The sequence below is a fragment of the Schistocerca nitens genome, chromosome 1, assembly GCF_023898315.1.
Source record: "Schistocerca nitens isolate TAMUIC-IGC-003100 chromosome 1, iqSchNite1.1, whole genome shotgun sequence".
Taxonomy (NCBI): domain Eukaryota; kingdom Metazoa; phylum Arthropoda; class Insecta; order Orthoptera; family Acrididae; genus Schistocerca; species Schistocerca nitens.
Window position 1 is genome coordinate 519083053 of NC_064614.1, and position 23934 is coordinate 519106986.

General features: G+C 40.5%; 1 protein-coding gene across 1 annotated transcript in view; it reads right to left on the reverse strand.

The window, feature by feature from the left end:
• LOC126258634 (CCN family member 4) overlaps nucleotides 1–23934 on the reverse strand; it is a 308685-nt gene that overhangs the window by 160851 nt on the left and 123900 nt on the right. The window contains exon 2 of the mRNA XM_049955661.1: nucleotides 19122–19251. Within this exon, the coding sequence (XP_049811618.1) occupies nucleotides 19122–19250 (129 nt within the window). The 5' untranslated portion in view covers nucleotide 19251. The remainder of the gene's footprint in view (nucleotides 1–19121; nucleotides 19252–23934) is intronic.

The window sequence follows — 23934 nt, forward strand, 5'->3', positions numbered from 1 at the left end:
AACAGTGCACCATGGACAGTTATAGAGGCAGCAACGTTCAGATGCTACACTACGCGGGGCATGGGAAGGTCCGACACGATGTTAAGTAGTGTCTCATGACTTTTATCATCTCAGTGAACATGTCTAAGGTGTATTGTACAATACTTTTGAATGGTGCTTCACATCTCATCTACCGACACGAATTGTATTCAGTCTACCGAAGGAAATTTTCACTCGGCATTGGAGAGTACGCTGAGTTGAACCTTCCCAGCAGAGTAAAACTGTGTGTCCGACCGAGACGCGAGCCTGGGACTTTTCCTTTCTGCTGGCAAGTGCTCTACCGACTGAGGTATCCAGACACGACTCAAGACCCGTCCCCATAACTTCGTTCCTTCGAGCATCCCACCCCCAAGCTGGTCGTTTTGGGTGAGAAAGAGGCCAGCAACGAGTAGAGCTAGAAGTAAAGTTGAGAAATTTAGATTTTACTCTCTTCTTATTACCCGTAACTAAGTCTGATGTTCACTACCATTTTAGCAGAAATATAATAAAGTACGATACAACTATGTTTTGAAGTCAGTGATGAAAGGACATACCTCAGAGGATGATGGCATTGAAAACAATGTACATTCTTCGTTGCAGACAGGATTCCATAAAAAATGTATTTCACCCGAAATTAAAACTTTAAAGGGAAAACAGATGGTGTTATTGCAGTGCTCTCTATCCCATAAATTGACAAACAACTGAAAATAAAATATTTAGGATTTTTTTATGTACATAATATTATTATCATCGATATCAACGTTAAGATGCCGTAATGACATTGCTGTCTCTTGTCAAAATGAGTAAGAATTAAACGAGCTTTTGAATGGTGTCTTGTACTGAGCTTAGAATATGGACTGAAAGTAAGCCCAATTAATAATTAATTTTTCAAAAGCAGCAGAAATAAGATTAGCATCTAATTTAACATAAAAATTCGGTACCACAAAACAGACTAGGCCAAACAGATTATTACTCACCAATAGAAACCTACTAGTATTAAATTTAGACCTTAAACTGAGAAAGTACTTTTTGAAAAAGTATATATAGAGCAAAATACTGAAAAGAGTAGATCGGGTATCGTTGGAAACGAGGAAAATTAATCGAAGCGTTTTACGTGTGTTGTTAAAGAAGGATGATGAAAATAAAGTACTCTGATAAGATATATTGGGGTTCTCTGCAGGAGAGATGATCGAAGGAATATGCGGAAAACACTGACCGGTCGTGACAGAATGATACATCATACGGTCAGTCACCAGGAAACTTCCATAATGTTGATGGCAGCCATAGCGGCGGAGATTGCAGGGCAAGGCAAGACTGAGATTATGATTTATACAACGATTCACTGAGGACTTTCTGTGTAAATGCTGCTCTGAGACGCATCTCGCCAGTCCGAATAACGTTGACACAAACAATAAAGATGTTAGTTCTTCTCTAGATATGGCACACAAGGGATTCAATATGAAGACTGGCGTGATTTCACGAGACTAGAAGACTATTTAAAGATATAATCCTAGCTACTGATACATTTACACACGGAAAGAGTCAAAAAGCAGGTATTCATGTTGTCATGGTTTCTAGCAACATGCAGCCGTCAAATGAGACTACACAGGTAAGAAGTCGTCACACGTTTTTTGACGGCGATATTTATCATTAAGAACAATTGGAGAGTGGTTTCTTAGTTGCTACACAGTGCGTTTCAAAACTGATCAATATACATAAGAGGTAGTATGTAGGTAAAACATTGACAAAGGTTTAAACGTGTTGAAGATTATTTAAAGCACCTTGGCGCTAGTAAATTAAACACTTAATAACCTAACAACGCAACAGCTACTCTTCTGTTACATATGGTGATGTTATATATGTCCTGACATTACTCAAATATGGGAGCGATCTAGAGTAATATGAAATATAGAACAAAAAACTTCATCAGCCAAGATCCCTAACTATAGCTTTGTTTTTGATGACCCGTTTCGGTAAAACTAAGATGCTATCATCAAATGTGTAAAGATCAAAAATTACAAGCGTAATCAGGTCTGATATGATAAGGTAGGGGCTATAGTGTTTTCACAATATATTATAATACTTACCTCAAGCAAATACAGATCAATATATCTCTGCCATATGTAAAGTATATCGTGTCAAGTCGTAACACGTCATTCCAGGAACATCAAGAAACTGACAGATCGACATGTCAATAATAAAACAAGACTTACATAAAACATCATGCATATAGCTCCGATTCCACAAGGTCATGTTCATACTATAATTGAAAAGAGACTGAGGATCACACATCAAAGCAAAGATGTTAAGAACTACCAGTAGTATTGTAGTAGTAAACATACAGAAATACGATCGTAATATATAAAGCGTAAGGACGAAATTACATCCCAGGATTCAACAAAACAACGCATTACGTTAGCATATGGATCTTTGGTCGTACTGATGTTGGTCTATAGTGCTGTGATTTGTATATGGTTTTTTAAGAATATAATATGTTCTTAACCTCTATTACCTACATACATTATGACATGTACTTCCTGCAGTGTTCTTGTATTCGTATCACCTAGACCTCACGTGTCTTCTATAACCTTATTCAGTTGCGATGTGTCTTCCACATTGCATGTACGTCATAACTGTTACGATTATACAGACAGTAAGCAGTACAATTGATATAAAATACTTCCAGTTATAATTTTATGAGAAATCCAAATTAAAATTTTTTTATTAAAAGGTTTATTTAATTTCTTAAGAACAGGAATTTTCTTATTCCAAGAAACCTTGGTTTGAATTACTTGCGTTACTTGAGCTTGTGCAGTCAGTGTAATATGCATGATATTTCACGTAAATCTTGTATTAGTGACACCCCGATGTATCACTTTCTTCGTATTCCTGGAATGACGTTTTACGACTTGACACGATATATTGTACACATGGTTGTAGCGTGTTGAGGTGTGTTCGCGTAAAGTATGTTGTATACACACCATGTTGTGAAAATTTGTACCTCACCTTAATGTCTCCAGTCTAATTAAACTTTTAAGTTTTATCTATACGCTTTACAGATTCGATGATGGCAATTTAGGTTTGCCGAAATCGATCATCAAAAATAAAGTTAAATTAGTGATCTTGGGTGTTGATGTTTGTACTTCGGAATTTCATTTAGTGATGTGATTTCTAATACGCTATTACTTGTACTGATTGTCTGGTGTGCGTTATTCTTATGCGCACCGTTAGTTCGTATGTACGTGTAGGATCATGACGTGGTCGTGAGGGAACTGTGGCGCACTTTAAAGAGGACTTAACAGCCGCAGTCCCATCCTTTAAGGGTATTCGCATCATGATGCTGGACGAGAAGAAGAAGAATTTCAGTTACATGTGATCATTCCTCTTTGCTCTTTAAAAACTTTCAACATGCCATACCTTGCAATATCCTACTTAACTGGAGTAGAATTGATGTTTTCTTAGACCGATAAGGTTTTGAACGCATTAACATTCTTATCGTCTTTTCCCTGTGTACCTGTTGTTGAGTGTTATTTTCGTTGCTACGTGGTAGATCAGCGGAAGGTTAGTTAGACAGCTACACCGATGGCTGCCGATCGTCACTGGTGCGTTATGAAGGGTGACTTGTACAGCTACTTTCCAACATTCCACCGTCGCCAACAGTGATAATACTGAAAAAAGTGTTGTAAGTGCCTTCGGTACTACTTCCTCCCATTTTTCATCATCCTCCGCAAAATCACAAATGGAAGCAAGGAAGAATGAAACCTCTGTGTTACTCTGGAGCTCTCAACATTCCGAGGATTTAGAAATTTTGAACTGTTTCCATCCACTCAATCATGCGGTTGAAAAGAAAAGGTTGCAAGAATCAGATGTTAACAATTCGGAAATTGCAATTACCGCTGCTTGTGAGACGATAAGCACGCAGCTTCAGGGGAATGCGAGTCCCTACATGGAGCTGTCTTCTGAGCCGCGCAAGGGCGAGTGAGCCGTCGGACGCAGAGCGCACAGGCACGCCGCGTATGCAATTACTGGTGGGCCGCCGTGTGACTACAGCGCGTGTCGAATCGCGTGGGTGGCCAGGGGTGGGCGGAGGGGGGGTGGCGGTGCAGTGCGGTGGTAGTGGGGGAGGGGGCGGCCACTGCCCACTGCGTGCCGGGCAGCCGGCGGCCATCACACACTCGAGTCATTCGCCAAAGGATGACGCAATCTGGGCCAGCCGCACAGTGGCAAATCCGATCAGCAGGGGAAACCAAACAGACGCTTTAACTTCGGTAACAACGACTATCTTGTCCTCAGTTATTACTAGTACAAATGAATGAAACAGGATCTCCGTAATTCCTGTCACATTTGAGTTCCACCAAGAAAACGTAAAGCTTCTGCACTATTCAGTTACTTCTGAACCGTTGACAAAACTGCCTGTTTCCGTTATCAAATGCTCGTGTATTTTGACTTCTGCTTTTCTTTCCACCGATTAATGACATCATTTATAGTTTGCCCAACACACACTACTCAGTATAAGTAAGAGTAAAAGATAGCAAATGGCAACTTGTCGTAGTAAATTATAATAATGAACGAAGAAAGACAGCGTAAGATGCGACATTTATCTGACGGTGACCTTAAGCTCGCCTGCCCGACAAAAGGCAGAGGATCTGTGACTGATGTAAGGAGAATACAACACAGTCGGAGAAGCCTTGAAGCTGTCTGTTGGATTTAGTTAAATTCATGTTTGTGTTACCAAGCAAATTGAATCATAATTATTATCAAATAAGTCGGTTGTAATTAGATTAGACTTGGAACAGTTCCCCCAATTTCTCAATTTCAGTTTCCTTGTCGGTATCAAGGGTGTTAAAGCAAAAGTGTTTGCTGTTACTTCTCACTGTAATTTTCCCTCATACAGTATTCGGTTTCTCTCAAATAATACGTAAATGAATTTCAGTAGCAGTAGCGTTGTAGCTAAGTTTTCATAACGTCATGGTAAAGTTAGATTAGAAATTCGCTTCGAATAATTGGCAAGAAATCCAGGGGTTGGATGTATGAGGGTAGTTGTAAAATTTTATTTCTTCGCATATAATGACACATTTTAAATGCTAAACGTGATAGTTTAATATTCTGCCTGCATCGTACATGAGGTGGAATTGGCACCACGTAAATTTCTGTATATAACACTAAAACATGTTTGAGAAATGTAAATGTGAAGTATAGCATCCATCTCATCAACTGGACAAGTGGAATAATTAGCGCAATTTTCTGAACTTGCAAACAAAACTAAATATTCAGTTCAGTTTGAGAAAAACCACAGAACTCACTCTGAGGTGTTATTTAGCCATGACAGAACTCGAATATATGAAAATGTTCTCAACGTGATCTGTACTAACTGACACGTGGCAGTCATAGTTAAAATGCGCATTTATCATTTATCAGTTTCTAGCAACAACTTACATTATATAATTATTGTACTTTAAGCCAGTTTTTGTTTTACTTCAAGATATTTTTGATATAATCCGTCAGCATCAAGGTAATATTTGAATCCATATTTGCACTTGTGAGTTCCGTACCTAATACTGGACGCTCAAAAAATGTTCATCTATTAATATGTCCCTGCGTCTCTTAACCAGGCTGGCGTGATTTAAGTCTTTTGTAACTCATTTAAGTGAACCGATAGCTTTTAATTCCAGTAGGCTATACTCTTCGAACATTACGATATGCCCCCCCCCCCCCTTTTGTGTATCTGAAAATTTATCTTATGATTATTTCGTTGACATCTTGTACATAGTTTACAGATCCTTAATTAATAGATCTTTTTCTTTTCTGTTGTCGCCAGCTTTCGGTATGTGGACATAGATTTCTATGTTAATGGTTGTTACAGATTTCTTTTCTCTTATGGTAAGAATATTTATAACATTCCATTATTCTTAACAAGTTTGTTTTTGTGGCCATCATTTCCCAAAACGAACATTATTATAGTATCTAATCCTCCGTGCCGTTCTATAAATGTAGATCTCGGCTGTAAATAATAAATGGATAGGCAATGAGAACTAGTACATTGCATGTAAAACATGGTTTAGTCACGGCAGTTGATAGTTCCACGATAAACTGTGAAAAGGCAGATTTGTCTATAATTTAAAAATCTGATTAATGGTAAATTTATCGCAGTATGTGCATGAAAACAAAGGTAATCGGCAAAAATGTGGTTGTGAATATTAGTAACGCTTGCAGTTTTCGTCTCAGGAAAATATTTTCAAGGATGATTTGTACGAATCTGAAGTTGAATGTGGGTAACTATGACTCCGATCCAAATCCAGAATATGTTCCCCAGCACAAATACACTACGAAAATTGTTGCTCTTCAGATAAATGCGAATAATTATTTAAGCAAGTACACGAATGTAACTTGTGTGCCTTACCACACTTCACATGAAAGTACATGATAGAGTGATGACGAAAATGGTACGGGCCATCTTTAACATCGTTTATGTGCTCTATTCAGTAGCTTGTTAAAACTGATTATATATAGTGGTGAATCACAAATACATTTTTGGTGTTGTTATGCTGTACTTGTTGCAAAACGTGTTATTGGCAAATTCTAGTATAAAAAACTGAAACAATTAGGACATTTTAATTCGTAGTTTTGAGTGGTTTCGCAGTAATGCTTAGTTAATTCGCCCAGCAATTAAACAGAGCTAAGAATATTCTAACCAAGTTAAGTTCACTCAATTTTCACGCAAACAATGTTTCCTATGCGCTGACAAATTTTTAAGGATAAAATTATGGGTAGAATTTATCATTTCAAAAATATGTGGTTACCTTACATATATCTGAAAATAACTTACCGGAATAAAAAATTACGTTCCATGAACTTGAACTACCTTATTTATTAGATTTTATTGTAGCTTTACTGAGCAATTTCTCTAAACAACCAACTAGTTTCCTGCCATTGTTTACAGCCGAGGTCTTCAATACATAAACATTCCGCCATCAGTTTCATCAGATAACGATTTGCTTATTCCAAAATTTCGGTGACAGTGTTTGGCGCATTGGGAAATCATTGGTTAACAGTAACGATATCTTCACTGTCCTGTAGGGCACAGCAGTTCACCTTAAATTGGAGAACCACCTTAACCTCACTGAACGACGGCTTAGCTGTTAGAATAAGATGGACCCTTAAGAGCGATGCGAAAGTGGTGATGGTATCGACTTGTTTGTCTTTTCCTCTCACATAATCGCTCAAGGATTAAAAGTACAATGATAAGTTCAAGTTTTGTTCAAAATTGTTATGGACTCATTTATCACAGCAATAGAATGTGGACATGGCACTGAATAAGACATCAAAACACAGTATTTTGGAAATGAGTTAATTCCTGACTTTTTTCAGCACCTTTCTCAACAGTGTCAGATTCCATTAGTGATGAACCAACACTCATCCACGTGTGCGCAAGATTTTTATTTAGTTGTATGGCAATACATCACAATCGTGTCAACATTTCGGAAGGAAAGTCTTGTGTATCATTTTTCTGTCAATCATGTATGTTATTCGCAGTTTCTACCAGATATCCATTAGGTGAGGAGGAGCGTACCTGGAACGTGCGTGGATAGCAGTGGGAGCTGTCCCAAAATTACCCTCAGTGCGGATATGAAATCAGGCCAACTGGCGGCGCTAGTATTCTGTCTTGGCCCGATTCACCGATTCCTCACCCCACCTCCCCCCCCCCCCCCCCCCAACCCCTTTCGGTCTCAAAAATCTACACAAAGAGCGCCAAAAGCAGCGCAGTTTGGAAACTTGTGAATCGACAGGGAGAATTGTCGAGATTGCAGGATATTAATGCCCACTATCATTAATTAATTAATGTGAATTAAATGCTCAGGGTTTGCTGCCAGATACACTGACAATCTTAACACAGTATTACTTATGCACTTTGTGTCAATACTTATTTACTTTGTGTACTAGCTATTGTATGTAATAAGATTTTCTAAAAAGTGCCAATGGCACAAAAAATTGATTATGTTTCCTACAGCGAGCATGGAATTTTGTACGCAGCTATTCAATAATGTCAAAATTTGGTCACTGCCCCAATTTAAACTGCTATTTTTAGTAGACCATTACTTCCATGTGTTAGTACTAGCTATTGGAGTCAATTTAATTTGCAACATCGTGTATCATGAAAGACCGTCGTAATACAAGCGGGATTCCCCATAACTAGGCATGTCGTTTCAAGGATATCGGTCCAAACACGCCATTACAATGTACCAATACGATCCTAAATGCCTTGCGTGAAAATGCTATTTATCGTGTAGTCATATCTCGGATTCTGTTGATCACAGAGGTATGGGGTTAAGTGTTTGGATAGCCCTTAGGCTGGAAGCCATTTGTATACCCATCAGAAAAGCGGCGTACTGTAGCTATCCTACAGAACAGGGTTAAAATTTAAACATTACATACACACTTCGCCCAGCTCAGACAAGTTGAAGAAATCGTTTGGTTCATCCACATTTGGTGTAGCCTAGGGTGGGCTTTAGACGGTTCACCGAGAAAGCCCCAAAAACTCATGACATTTCTGTACCAATTTTTATTGATAGCAGATCGTCCAAATTTTTACCAAACGTACTTAAGATAGTGTTCTCGGTCAACGTTGAAATTTGTTTACCGTTAACCGTTACCGAGATCCAGAGATTCGAAGTAACCAACTTAAGCAGAAAACAGCAAAAACCAGTTTTTAGTAGTTTTGCACAGTGGGCCGCAATTATCTAAATAATCAACAATAAAATATGGGTGAAATTTTGACTGTACCCTCTGGACATAAATCCTGCAACATCATTTCTTTCCGTTTTCGGAAATCTTCATCCGTGATCGATACAGATCCGAGAAATCATGAGTTTTGGATACCAAGAATACCAGTTCTGGGGATCACCACATCTGTCACTTCTACCCACGGGAAATTGACGAAATTTTGAACATATGTTCTTAAGGTGACGTTCCTGGGGAACTTGAAACCTTTTTCGATATCATTGTCCGTTACCGAGATGTAAATGTTGTTTTAACTGGCGTAGTGAACATATGGCAATGTTCTGGGGTCATCACAAGGGTTCTGAGGCCACCAGACTGTGCTTTCAGTTGCCATTTCTTAGCTAATGAAACTATGCGACGCGCTGAAGCTGTATAATGGGCACTTCAAGCCTCTGCAGGCTGCCTCGACCTGGATAGTATTACACTTTGAAACCTGGTGACGGAAATACCTCACAAAAAATTGCTTTCACATTTCGGTATAGAGTAGGCGTAGCCTAAAACTGTGGTGTATTTTTATGTAAAGTAGTTTAAAGCGAATTTGCGTTGGGTCAGAGACACTTTCATGTTAACCTTATATTTTGTGTCCTTATTTATTGTTGATGTATGACAAAGTACGTCGACGTATAAAACTGCCAAAACTTTAGTGACTTCAGGAATTCGTTTTGTACAGGGTGAATCACCAAACATTTGCACGGCAGATATTGCGGAAACAGAAAGCGCTATTGATGTGCGTTTTTCACACAATGGAATGGCAGTCATGGGCTTGTGTTGTTAGCTAGTAAACAGATTTTAATAATACTTCGAAAGTGTATTTTATGTGCAAAAGCACACTTTTTTAAATGGATCAATGCCTACTGGTTTTAACATACTAAAAGTGGGGTAAATCAGAATGCCTGTGGTGTCTGTTGCAGGATTCTAGTGCGAGTCATCTTGAGAAGCTTCCATATCGGCACTTAATGCCATTCAATCTGCATTAATGCTAGGTGCAAAGTTATGTTTGCTTATAGTACGGTTGTGTGTCGCTTGAATGCATTGCGACTAGCTAGTCAGTTAGGGCGTGGAAGTCTAAGTAGTAGGTCTTGAGCTGACATTGGAATTTATGAATTCAGAAAAAGTCGACGTCCTCACGGTGTTTGGAGAGTGTAGGAAGAGCGCAGTTAGCTCCTCTAGGGTGTATGCGGCAAGTTATCACGAAAGGCGCCAACCATCTCGACAATTATTTATCAACCTGATTAACCAGGTATCTCAAAGTGGTGATGTAACTCGTAAAACAGTGGGAAACAAGTGACAAGAGAAAGAGGGGTGGGGGGGGGAAGTAATTCCCTTGTTGCTCTTGCAGTTGATCTGCACATTAGCTCCGCTGCAGGATACCACAAAAGACGTCAACCATCTCGGCAGTTATTTATCAATCTATTCAACTAGTAACGTGAAAGTGGTATTGTAACAACTAGACTAGGAACCAATAGGAAACAAGTGACGATAAAAGAGGGGAACATTAATGTTCTTGCTGCTGTTCCAGTTGATCAGCACGTTAGGTCCCGCTCAATCGCACGAGAAAGTGGCACGAGCCAGGCAAATGTCCTATGCCTTCTCCATCGACATAGGTTCCACCCCTATCACATCTCCATCACGAGATGCATAGAAATGATTATGAGAATCGTGTTAACTTTCGTACATGGGCATTAAGACAGGATACTCCAGATGTAACATGTGTCTCGTTTCATGACGAAGCCACATTTACCAATCACGCCCAGGTAAACCGCCCGAAACATGCACTATTGGTTTGTTGACAGTCCCCAATGGCTTAGTCAGGTGGAACGTCAGCGTCCGTGGAATGTAAACGTGAGGTGTGGGGTAGTGAACCATTAGATCATAGGTCCGTTTTTCATAGATAGAACACCGAAAGCAGACAAGTATCGCAGCGTTCTGACAGAGGTTGCTAGGAGATGATCCTGTGTAGACTAGGAGGAACCTGTGGTACCAACATGACAGATGTCCAGCCTATAATGCACTAAGTACTACAACATGTCTTCACGAATTCTTTCCATATCGTTGGATTGGGCTCAGAGGACCTGTACATTGGCCGGCCCGTTTCCCAGATTCGACGCCTGTATACTTTTTTCTATGGAGAAAGTTGAAAGATGCTGTCTACAAGGACACACCAACCACACTCGATGATCTGCAATGACGTTTACTGCAGACTGCTCGTACATATCCGCTGAAATGCTAGCACGAGTGCAACAGTCGTTGGCATTTCCGAAGATGTCAACAAAATGTATAATGTACATTCAAACTGCATACAGATAACTGTGTAAGCACTGTGAATTAACGTTACACATTTTGTTGGCACTTAGGAGATGCCATTTTCGACTTTGTTACGTTAATCTGATAATGGTTCTCGGCCCAAAACTAGCCATCGAAAGAAAAATAAAATATTTACTACCTGGACTGGTTTTTCGTTCTATTTATTAACAGAAGTTGCTAACGTAAGTTACTCCAGCATTCTGGAAGTTCGTAAAGTGACTTTCGTGTTACTTTAGCCGTGTATTCACACTTGTCTTGGTTGTTCCAGTATAAACGTTACCACACGTACACGGAAATTCATATACTCCACATGGCGACAGAGGAAGACATTTATCCTTAACAGATCGAAGTGCTTGACATGCTTTCTTTGTTCGTCAAAAAACCAGTCTAATGTCGTTCTTCTGAAAAATCCGATCTGTTACTTTTTTAAGAAAAAGGAGAGAAACTATATTTCTCCATCGCTGTTTTTCCTGTTTGTCGTTCGGCCTTCCGCAATTTGGGCATAGAGTTCTGTATACGTCTATCCCTGAGTATCCATCTTTTTCGAAATCTTGCTTTAGATGTTTTAATCCTTTTGGCTCTATCGGCAAGACTTTTAATGTCACTTCTCTTTTGTTATGGATGGTGATTAGAATTCTTATATAAATATCTATCTGTGTGCATTACTTTTCGAAAAATCTTACATGGCAAACTTCCATCAGTCTGACTCATAACTAAAACATCCAAGAAAGGTATTTTGTTGTCATTTTCTGTTTCCATAGTCAACTAGATTTTTGCGTTTATTTTATTTAGAAAACCAAAGAATTCGTCCGAATCTCCTTTTCTGTGAGGTCAGACCACAAATGTGTCATCCACAAAACCATACTAGTGAGATGGGTTCTTACTTGTTTTACTAAAGCTGACTGTTGGAGTTTCTTCACACAGACATTACTTACTGCAGGGCCTAATGGATTACCCATTGGTACACCATCAAGTTGCCCATAAAATTCATTATCCCAATGGAACGGACTGGAAGTAAGGGAATGTCTGAAAAGAGCAGACAAATCTCGTGGAAAAATATTCGTTCTAAAAACCATAATTTCGTTTACTGGGACCATAGTGAATAGAGCCACTATGTCGAAACTTACAAGAATATCTTGAGAGACAGTACTATCCCGTTAGCCTTCTCTATAAATGATGTGAGTCTTTTCTATATGAGTCTGTTTTCTCAGTATATGGCTGTAATTGAGTCGTCAGATATCTTGCTATTTCATTCGTGGGAGAACTGATAGCACTAAAACGGGTCTGAGAGGAAAATCATTTTCTGAATGTAGGGTAGGCCATAAAGTCTAGGACACAAAGTTTCTGTCTTCAACAACGCTCTTTTTCTTCTTTTGGAACAGAAGTAGATGACTTTATCAGATTATTTGTTTTCCTACATACGACAGCTGTAGGACCGTTCATAAGCTTCTTGTAGTTTTTTGACGTTAAAAGATTCAAAATTTTGCTTCGATAATCCTCTTTATTCATAACAGAAGCATTCCCATTATCATTAGGAAGAATGACTATTTCTTCATCTTTATTTAAATCTCTAACAACCTTTCTCTCACCTTTCGTTAAATTGCTTTAAAAGGTTCACTGCCGCACAATTCTCTGGTGGTTTCAGTCCGGATAGTGTCATCCGTTTCTTTGGGGAGAGTACATATATCTGACTCTACATTCACAATAATATCCAGAGATGGTATTTTCATAGATACGCTAGCGCAGTTTCTTCATTCCGTAAGGACACAAGTCTCGTCTTGCTATAAAATTCTCATGCATCACTGTATTATTTCTTCTTTCTATTAAGTTCGTAACTTCCCGAAATTCTTCTTATGTCTATAAGTAGTCATTTCTGTCATAGCTTTCATAGATCTAAACTTAAGGTAATCTACTTTGCTCCCTGAACACATATGTACCTTACTAGCAAGAAATAAATGCAGATTCAGTAACTTAAGTCGACAGAACCCATATCTCGCATTGTAATTCTGTATAATAATAAATCCAATGAATACAGATTGTCTGGAAAATCCTCTGCAACTTTAAAAAGTTAGGTGTGGGAGACGAGTCTCTACAACGCAACAATAAAGTTAAAATACAAATTAAATGTGGGCTCTTCTTACCTGAAAATTCCAGATGTCTAACTGATTTTGAGAAATTCTCTACCTAGAACTTTTTGATGACAAAATGAAGGCTTTCACGACCAGATCATATTGCTGCTGGTAAAGCTTTTAGGGTATTAGGTCGTGGTTCACGATACTCTTCCGCTCCTGCCGTTTAGTCCAGAGTTGCCCGGGTATCTTCACAGGTGTTGCTGCTCTGCAGATGTCCAACGCAGCTTTGGACGAAGTGTTAGGAACAGAAGAGTTTCGTAGACCACGACTTTATGTCCCGAAAGGCTTACCAGCAGCAGAGGAAACAGTGATAACGGCGGAATGGCAGTATCAGTGAAAGAGAAAGAGAGATGGATGAAGACAATAGCAGTAGGAGATAAAAAGTGAGGACACAGTGATCGTCAGTGAGAGACAGTGACATTAAAAGAGAAAAACAAATGAACGGAAGTAGGAGCAGTGGGAGAAAAAAGGAAGAAGACAGCTAAAATAAAAAAGAAGTAAGTCATCACCGTACATGGGCTTGGGGAGAGGGGGGCGGGGTTCTGGAGCCCCGCCCTCACAACGGCGGAATTCAACATGACAAAATTTGTCCGCTTTCTCGCATACTCTTTAGTTGCACTATAAAGTTTCTTGCTTTTGGAGTCAAAAGTCCGAGCAAACCGTCCCCAAGGACATGTGTGGAGGGGAGACAATGGCAGCTGAAGAGAAAGAGAGCAGACTCTAAGACAGAAGAAAAGAGACACTGACAGTGTGAGAGAAAAAGAATGGGACAAAAACAACGCTACAGAGACTGAGCAAAGGGATTTACAATATTCTGTGTTAAAAGAGTGAAGAATATGCACGTGTCCCAAAATTTATGTTAAAGATGGCGGTATGAGGATTAAGGCAGCTCGTTCCCCACTTCTGTCACAATCTTTTAAACAGGAGCATATTCACCTTCTTTGTGCTCCCACAGGTGCATCTACCAGCTGGTCATTATCTGAGCGTTAAATGTTGCACACGAAAACATTCAGAAAGAATACAAAAGCTAGCCTGACATCAAACAAACCCACATTAATACAGCTGAAGTAATATGCCTGCACTCACAAGGTGACCTTATCCAACGGTCCTGTTCATTTTTTTTCATGTTTATAGCATTTGACGTTCAGTTCGGACATCGATTTCCTAAAGCAGTTCTCAGAAAAATTCGAAACAATCATGTTTGAAGATTGGAAGATTTTGCAAGTGCTGTAAATTGAAAAATATTCCGGACAATTTAACAGAGCCGCCGGTTGCTGAGTGCGTAGCATATATTTCTCGTAAAAGTAAAGTGACTATCTCGATTCTCGCTGGCAGTTACTCTTCTTACTTTCATTTCAAATCTGTATCTATTATCAAATTTAAATGTTATAAAAATAAAATCTTTATTATTTTATTTACCAATCAATTGCTACACGAGTATTCTAAACACACTGATATTTCGGTATAAAATGGAAAATTTTAATTCTAAATGAAAACATTAGACAGAGTGATCAGAAACAGTCTGAAAATTTTTCAAGAGTGCTGCACAGGAGGCTGTGCTGATTATAATTATCCAGAAAAAAATCCGATAATCAGCGAAGTTTCCGAGATAAGTAGTACTGAAGTTAGCCAGTCACCCGTCGTGCCACAGAAGGTGTCGCCAGACGTGTTCCTCCTTTGGTTTCCTCAAATCGAATAAAGGTAGCGCATTTAACTGGTAATGAACATTTCAACATGTGATAACTCTCAGACACAGAGATGCCTGAGCATTACTGCGTGCAAGTAGTTGAATTTTCGCGTGCATCGACCTGATTGGCTAACTTCATTCCTATATGGCGTAACGTACAGATTTTTTTCTTAACAATTATTTCTCAGTACACCCTCCCTCGCACAAAAGCTTTAGAGACTGTTTCTGACCACCCTGTACATTTTAATACTACTGCTCACTCTGTACAAACTAGAATATGCACTGCCTGATAAAAATGTGAAGCACCTAGAAGACATGGTCGGACGTCGATGTAACTTCGTACACATGTACAACATCCGTGGATATATAACTGATAAGTTTTGCCATTCAGTGTCATAGGTAGGAGAACGACCAGAGTGCCTCAGTGGTGTTTATCTGCAATGTTGTTACCCCGCCTGGTGGCTTTTCAATAATTACTGTGAGGGACAGGGCAGTGCTGGTTACCTGTGTGAGACAGCGTTATCAGCGCCTGACACTGTCTGAAAGGGTCCTTCATGAGGGGTTGCATTTCGTCGCTAGTCGAATTGTGCTAAATTCAGATTTGTGGATTCCCGGCGGGGTCAGGGATTTTCTCTGCCTCGTGATGGCTGGGTGTTGTGTGCTGTCCTTAGGTTAGTTAGGTTTAAGTAGTTCTAAGTTCTAGGGGACTTATGACCACAGCAGTTGAGTCCCATAGTGCTCAGAGCCATTTGAACCATTTTTTAGATTTGTGGAGCAATCTTATGTAATTTCCATACACAAGGAAGCACCGCCATATTGTGAGCCGAGCACATTGTAATCCCTTCACTTCTGCACCTGTCATTCAAAAACAAATAATAGAATAAGCATCATCCCATACTATTGGTGAGAGTAGAAGCAGTCACACTAAGGGAATTCTCTTTTCATGCGTAGACTTCCGATAACACTGTTGCGGCACAGAGTAATACGGGTTACGAGTTATAAAATTTTTAACGGAGTTCATCCACCTTCACGTAAGATAGGCAGGTTACACCACGATTCGCTTCGGACCAGAAACTACGGTGATGGAGACGGGTAGCACAGTCTACAACTCTGCAGTAGCTGAGTAAGAGAGAGCACACACAGCGGGAAAACAGAAAAGGACAGCGAATAAGCAAAGCAACACGCACGCTCGTACTCGCGCCGGGGTGCCGCAAGAAGCAATAGTCATGGCTAGGGAAAAGAACTCATAGACCAATTTAAGTAGCTGCTAAGAGAGAATTAAAGCAATGGTAGCAAGAGGCCACATGCGGTCATCGCTAGTAAACCGGACGTCACAGAACCATGGAAAGCTCTTTAAATACCGGAGCGCGAGCTCCAATCAGGGAAGAACGGTTCAGGTCAATGGGAACGATGGAATCCGTGTCCACGACATTCGGTTCCATGACCTTGTTGTTTTAATAACCCTTTCTCAGATCAACCAGCGCTGTACCAGCCAGTCGTGGAGTGCCTCAAAGCTGAACTCCACTGACGAACTTCAACTGTGTCACATCAACCACTACTGACGGGAGAGCTGATGAACTACCAGCAGCAGTGCACTACCAGATGATGTAATCTCTGAGTGTTGGACCGAAGACGACAACCAGGGTTCCTGGTGGACCACCGTCCGATACGCCTAAGCGCATGCGGGTGCGGGGCCTACCACTCCGGCAGTACTGGGTTCAACGCCTGCCACCTACAACACACCGCGGATGGCGTGGTCCAGAGAAGAAGAGGCACGGAGTGGGATCGAGTACACTCCCTCAGCCGGTAGCAGCCATCTATGCTGTACCAGGCTGGGCTAAGCGTGCGTATCGACATAAGAGGAACGACGTCTCGCTAGGACGCAGGCACAAGGACTGGTGCGGCGTCCGACACCGAGAGTCTGTCCGTGACCAGGGCTGGAGGCAACTACGGCCAGCAGTGCACCTCCCGATGTAAAGCTGTCACAATAAACGATTCACTGAATAATCACTTTTTTTGAATGCCACGAGCGCTTCCAGACGATCGCTGACATGGTGCAGAGGCGTCATCCGCTCAGACCTTCTATTAAACCATCACACAAACGGTCTCATATGGAGTGGCGCCATGACCAGAAAGCACGGTGTGCTGAAGAACGGAGCTGCATTGCGCTCAGAAATGAATCACTTTTGTCCACCATACTAGATGACCGTCATCAGCAAGTATGGAGGACACCTGGGGACAGTCCTGTTCTTCCAATGTTTTGGAAAATCATAGCAATGTTACTCCTGAAGCCATGGAACGGGGAGCCATCGGATGTGATTTCAGATCATAACTACTAGCAACTGAGGGAAGTCTGATGACACAGCGGTGCATCAACGTCATTTTACGTGCCATGTGTTAACTCTTATGAGATACTGTCATGGTGCAATTTTTGAACCAGACAATGCTCCTCCGCACATGGTAAATATCTCTGCAACTCTTTGCATGATGATGTATTCCCATGATCAGCGAGATCACGAGATATGCCCCCAATAGAAAATGTGCGGGAGCAGCTCAGATGTCAACTCTGGCCCAGTGTGTGTATACAGAGTATCAACGACCAGATACAAGGGTTATGGGGCAGCTTGCCTCAGCTGAGGATCCAATAGCTTTATGACACCCTTCCGAAATGAATCAGTGCATGCATCGGCCCAGAGGCCCTAAAAAGTCATACTATTAAGTGGGGATTACTGCTTAATTGGTTACAAATTTTTCTATATTTTATAATCATTGAAAGAACATCATACGCGCTCTCAAACAATGAAGGTATATTTCGTTCCTCAGGCTTTTCTGAGTGGTTCACTTTTTTGGCACGCAGCGTATTTTATTTTCTACTAGCTTTTTCTCAGTGGCTTCGATACAGATATTGAACACACCTTCCTCCTTTCCCTATCCATCACATCCTCCCACCTCTATCTCTATCTACTACTCGCCCTCTCTGACAATATCTTCCTCTACCCTCTCTCTGACTACATCATTCTCCCACACACTCTTTCTACATCTGTCCCCCAGTCCCCACCATCCCGCTACAATGTCCACCTGGCTTCTGTCCCAGTCCTCCCCCCTCTCAGTTCCTTTCCTCCTCCTCCATCTTTTCATCGTTTCTTCTATCTGAACCTTCGCAATTGGTAGTTCGGGGTGGACGTCCCATGACGCTTGTTCATCATTCATCCATTCCCTCAGGTTTTTGTTACACAGGGCAGCTATACCGCTGACCGAACACGCTGAGCCAGCGTGCCGCCATCAACTTAGCTATCCAAGCACGACTCACGAGCCGACTTCACAGCTTTACTTCGGCCATTAGCTCGTCCCCTGCGTTCAAAAACTTCACAGAAGCTCTCTTGCGAAACTTGTAGAACTAGTATTCATGGAAGAAAGGATACTGCTCAGATATGGCTTATCCACAGCCTGGGGGTGCTCCCAGAATGAAATTTTCGCTCTACAGTGGAGTGTGTGTGCTGATACGAACTATCTGGAAAATCAAAACTGTTTGTCCGAGCATCAGCTGAGCTACCCAAGCACGAGTCACGAGCCGTCTCCACAGCTTTACTTCCATAAGTACCTCGTGTCTAAACCTTCCAAACTTCACTAAAGCTCTCCTGCGAAAATTCGCAGGAGAGCTTTGGTCTATCTCCAGCCATGCTTGTCGACATGAGTAGACCCTGCAATTCAGTTCATTCATTTGCCTCTGACTTTAAGGCTGCGGTATAAAGCTAGTCGGTAAAGCAGGCCAAATCTACGTCAACGCAACATACCTGTCATGCAGGCCAGCCTACATATTGGGGCCTGAAAAACTTTTTTACTCTCTCTGAAATTTAGGCTGGCCTGCAGATGAGGTTGATTCGACGTGCTGATGCTTTTCTCACACACCATGACTGTCCTGGAGGGCACCCCACATACCATATCTCCTCCTATTGGAGCTGGAAGGTTAAAAAAATCATAGTGCTGATACTCGTGAGACGTTCCTGTGCGAGATTTGTCTGAAATCGGTCAAGGGGCTCAGGAGGAGATAACAGATACACACATCCAATAGCTTCTTCTACATGTAACAGATTAGATGTTTCGCATTTTTGTACAAATCAGCACCTAATCTCGTAACGAAGTAAGGCACACTGACTTCCCGTTAGGGCGAGGCCTGTAGTGAGCGAGAGTAGTGTACTGACCTCCTGGTAGGGCCTGGATTGGGGATGCTGGTCCTTGTAGACCTCGCACTCGTAGCAGGGTGCCCGCTGCCCCAGTGCGCCCTCCAGCTCGGGCGTCAGCGACAGCACCAGCAGCACCGCCACGTTCATCCTGCACCACAGAATAAAACACACCTTTCACTATCTCCACTTGTCACCAACAAACACAAGGGAAGCATCAAATTCCTCCTCCTGTGCACCTCCAGGGGCTGCAGACTTCCATGTTAGGGAAATATACATTGTACTTCAGTACACAACACATAGGGGATGATCCGCTAAATATTCTGAAATAGGAAGCTTAGAGACTGTCAATGCTAATTAAGAAGATACGATCTGTAACATGCCTTTTGACATAGTTGTTGTCAAGCACTGCATAGTAAAATGTTCCACTGGGAGTCGGAGGAAGGGGGAATGAGAAGGGGATTTAGTGAGCAGAACATTGGGGAAACAGAAGAAGGTCTCACCTGGAACTGCAGAGCAGAGTGCAGGAATTTTTTGATTGAGAGCAGGAAGAGAAAATTGATACACAGCTGAAGGAAACAGGGAAGGATTGGTAGTTCGTAGGAAGGTAGGGACACAGAGAGTACAGTTAGTGTTAAAGAGAGATATGTCTCAGGTAGGACTAGGAACAAGAAATGTATACCACAGTTTACTAAGGTTTAGGAAGCATAGGGATTGTACTGCCCAGGACAAACGACTGGTGGGCTTTCACTAGATTGGGCTACATTTAAACAGGACTGGGAAGAGAAGATTAGTACTTCATGAAAGTAAGGGAGCAGGTCTTGGGTCACGCGTGCGGAACTATCTGTAGTATCCTTTTTAGCATAAATGCGGATATCAGAGCTCTGTCTAAGTAATATCTCTGACAGCTTACAAAAGTTTTATAATAAGGCTTCACTGGAATCTGACGTGCCAGATGTAATGCTTACTATATGTCACAATGAAAAATAAAGCACTGGAAATACAACTCCTCTTGGAAACATGCTCTCAATAAAAAATGAAATACATCAACTTGAAACTGAGCTCCAATCTTTGAACATCACAGTAACTTGTCTCACGGTGCACAGAATGAAAACGCATTATTTCCACTGTATGTAAGGACAACTTCTTATTGATGAAGTACTTCAAAGAGTGGAGAATCATGCATCTATGTCAGAAAAGAAAGTTTAAATCATTACACGATCTTATGCAGAAAGTTAAGACATCATCTTGACTCATCAGCTTTTAAATTAACACAGCTTGACATAGACAAGAAGTTCATGATTTTTTTGCCTATCACTTAAGCAAATGTAGTGTGGATACTTTTTTAAATAAATTAGCAGATGTTTTACATACAGTCCAAACTAGAGAAGTTGAAATAATTTTGTCTGGAGACATAAACATAAACACAAATGGTAATAGTAGCATCCCCAAAAATATCTTTTGGCATGTTCCTTTTGGTCAGTAGAGCAACAAGGAAAATTACAATTACGGCAGTGGTAATCGGTCATTTGTCAACAAATATGGACAGAGAAATCTGTGATGTTGCCAAAAAATATATCTGACTCGCAGACTATTTCTGACAAAGAATAACAGTATGGAGAAAGTCCCTAAAGTGTACTCCTACTAAAGAGATTGATAAGAAATACAAGATTTTTCAGTAGAACTAGAAAACTTTAGTTGGGGTGAAGTGGGCTGAGAAATTCTCTAGGTTTTCAAAATTATTTGAACTGGCACCTTGAAAAAAAAAAAAACCCATGAAGTTCAGTGGCAGTGCTTCACTAAATCATACGAATAACAGCTGGTATGAAGAAGTTCTTCCAAGTCCTTAGATACCTTAGTTCCATGAAAAACAGCCTTAACTACCGAAATTTCTTTAATTCCTATCTCAGATACAAAAAGAGACAGATATCTGAAAAAAGTCATTCAATTATAAAATAATTTATAATGCAACACAGTCTCGGGATATCACTTAACAGGGAACAGTGGAAGATAAACAGAAGCATAATAAAGTACAGCTAATGGAGGGTGATAATGCAATAAATGATCCACACAGCAAACTGTGTGAACGAGCTTGTTTTATTATCTTTTGCAGAGAAATTACAAAAAAGTGCTAACAACGAACATAACACCTGTAAATAATCATGCACTAAGAACAGAGAGGTTACTACCATACACAGAGCATGAATAAAGAAAAACCGCACTAAACCTAAAAAATAAAAAGCCATTAGGCTACGATGAAGTACCAATAATGTGCTGAAACAAAGTGTACTGAACAGACAAGCTTCCTTAATACACATAATAAATTACTCATTCACCTCAGGTAAATACATCGAGCATTTAAATATGCAAGAGTCATGTCTCTGGTAAAAAAAATGAAAAATTTCAAAAGACATAGAAAATACAGATCCATTTTCCTCCTGCCAGCATTCTCAAAGATAATAGAGTCAGTTTCAAAGTCTGGTTAATGAGTTACTTGAGTACATACAATCTACCAAGTAAATCACAATTTTTGATTTGGAATTGGTAGAAATATAGAACCATCCATAGTAGAATTCCCAGAATTGGAATGTGGTGCTCTTGATAGGTATGAGTGTGTCACAGGCTTCTGACTGAATAAGGGGGGATCATTTCTAACAAGGGAAACCCCCCACCGCACCCCCCTCACAGCATGAAAACTGAAATAAAGTGTACTGAACTGTGAAAAAAAAAAAAACACGGAAACAGTGACGGTTCAAGGTAGGAAGTGCAACATTGAGCGAGTGTGTTCAGCAATGGCTTCGTGTCATTTACTTTATTTCCCTTTTTCACGACATTGTGAACCGTCCGTCCTATCATTGAAACGCTTGTTCTCTTTCTGTAGCCTTGGCAGTTGTCAGACTTTCGTTATGGAATATGAGTCATGTGGTAAGAATACGTTACCGTGGCAAATAAACGTGATGAATAGTGAGAGCAGGCGAGATACCACATAGATGTCTCACAGAAATGAAAACAACAAGTAAACAGGCGTGAACTATGTTACAACAAAGATATTCAATATGTAACGTAAAAAACGTTAAAAACATAGGCCTTGGCACAGAGAAACTGTGTGTCTTTGAAACTGTTACGTTCATTTGATGCAACTTATGTAACAAATTGCTATGTTTTCATCATTCTTTTGGGGAGTAATCACATTTACAGTCATTCGAACACCTAAACCGGGTAACAAGGCATAAATATTTCACTTATCAGGTGTACAAATTAGGAGCGTCGGTAAGAGATTCGTGTTATATGTCACATATACCGTCACTATTGCCGCTTATGACACACCAGATGTGTTTTCCGGTGGAGGATTCGGTTGACTCGTCGCCTTGCCGTCAAATCTTTGCGGTTCCCATCCGAAAGCCACTTCCTTTCGGCTGCTAATAGAACAGTTGTGCAGAATCAACTGTCATTAGAGCCGACCGGAGTGGCCGAGCGGTTCCAGGAACTTCAGTCTGGAACCGCGTGACCGCTACGGTCGCAGGTTCGAGTCCTACCTCGAGCGTGGATGTATGTGATGTCCTTAGGTTAGTTAGGTTTAAGTAGTTCTAAGTTCTAGGTGATTGATGACCTCAGAAGTTAAGTCCCATAGTACTCAGAGCCATTTGAACCATTTTTTGAACTGGCATTAGAGGTCCATTCCTTAGAACCCGCTATTGCAAACGGACGAACACCACGACACAAACAAAAATTTAAATACAGCGAATAGCGAAAGAAGTGAGATTTGAACACGAGTCACCAGCGTGGCAGTCCAACATCATGATCACGTTTTTGGAGTATAATGCAAGTGTCTTTATTTAAAAATTAACGAAACATTGATCTTTGGCACGTACGATTATATAAACAATCGTAGGCACTGTTCATTGGGTACTGCCTTTTTTTACAAATAGTGTCCACATCACATACTTCGCAAGTTGTGTTAGCTGTGATAGAGATGAATACTCTCTTCGGAGCGAATGTGGTGACATGCACCATTCTGCCTCTTAGCATTCAGTTCTTCTTCCAAAGCGATTACACTTAGTCTTTTTGTCTAACCACGATCCTGTGGAAATAGCACTTATTTAGCGAAATCTTACTGCCATTAATGTTCAGGGAGTCTAGGAGAACTGGCTGAGATATCTCACATGAATATAGCCGTAAAACAAAATACCTTTAGAGCAAAATAAAAAAAATGAGAAACTAAACAATGCAGAGGGATTCAAAGCATTTAAAGATGATTAAATGGTCAGTGACGGAGGATCATGAAATGTAAGAAATACGGATTACCCAGAAAAGAAGGACTAGGCAGGGCAAAAAATCCGGCAGATGGAACGCTCAACGTTTCACGTAGGTACTGCGATATCAATAGGCCTGTTAAAGCTCTTGTCGTTTTAGTTAATTTTTTTAGTCTTTTAGACCTTAGGTTCGTTGTCTCAGAATGTTTAACGAAGTATCCTGTACATAATGTTTAACTTTTTCACACTTCTACTTCCCTCGCCGTTTAACCTGTATTTAGAATTAATTCGACCAGCGTTATTAAAACGTAAAGAAACCTTGTCCATGATCAGTTAAGAACGCATAATAATACACACAGAAAATTTTAAACGAGAACAAACACTATGTAAAGATCTTATTAACGCACTGATCGTCCACCAAGAACAAAGAAATGACACCCAATTTTCATCTGTCTTTCACACCTCTTATGGAGATGTCTATTATGGTAAGATGTCACGTCTCGCAGTATCCATGATTTAAAAAGCGTATAGATTTAAACGGTGCTTGAGTTGGTTCAAAAAAAATTGCTCTGAGCACTATG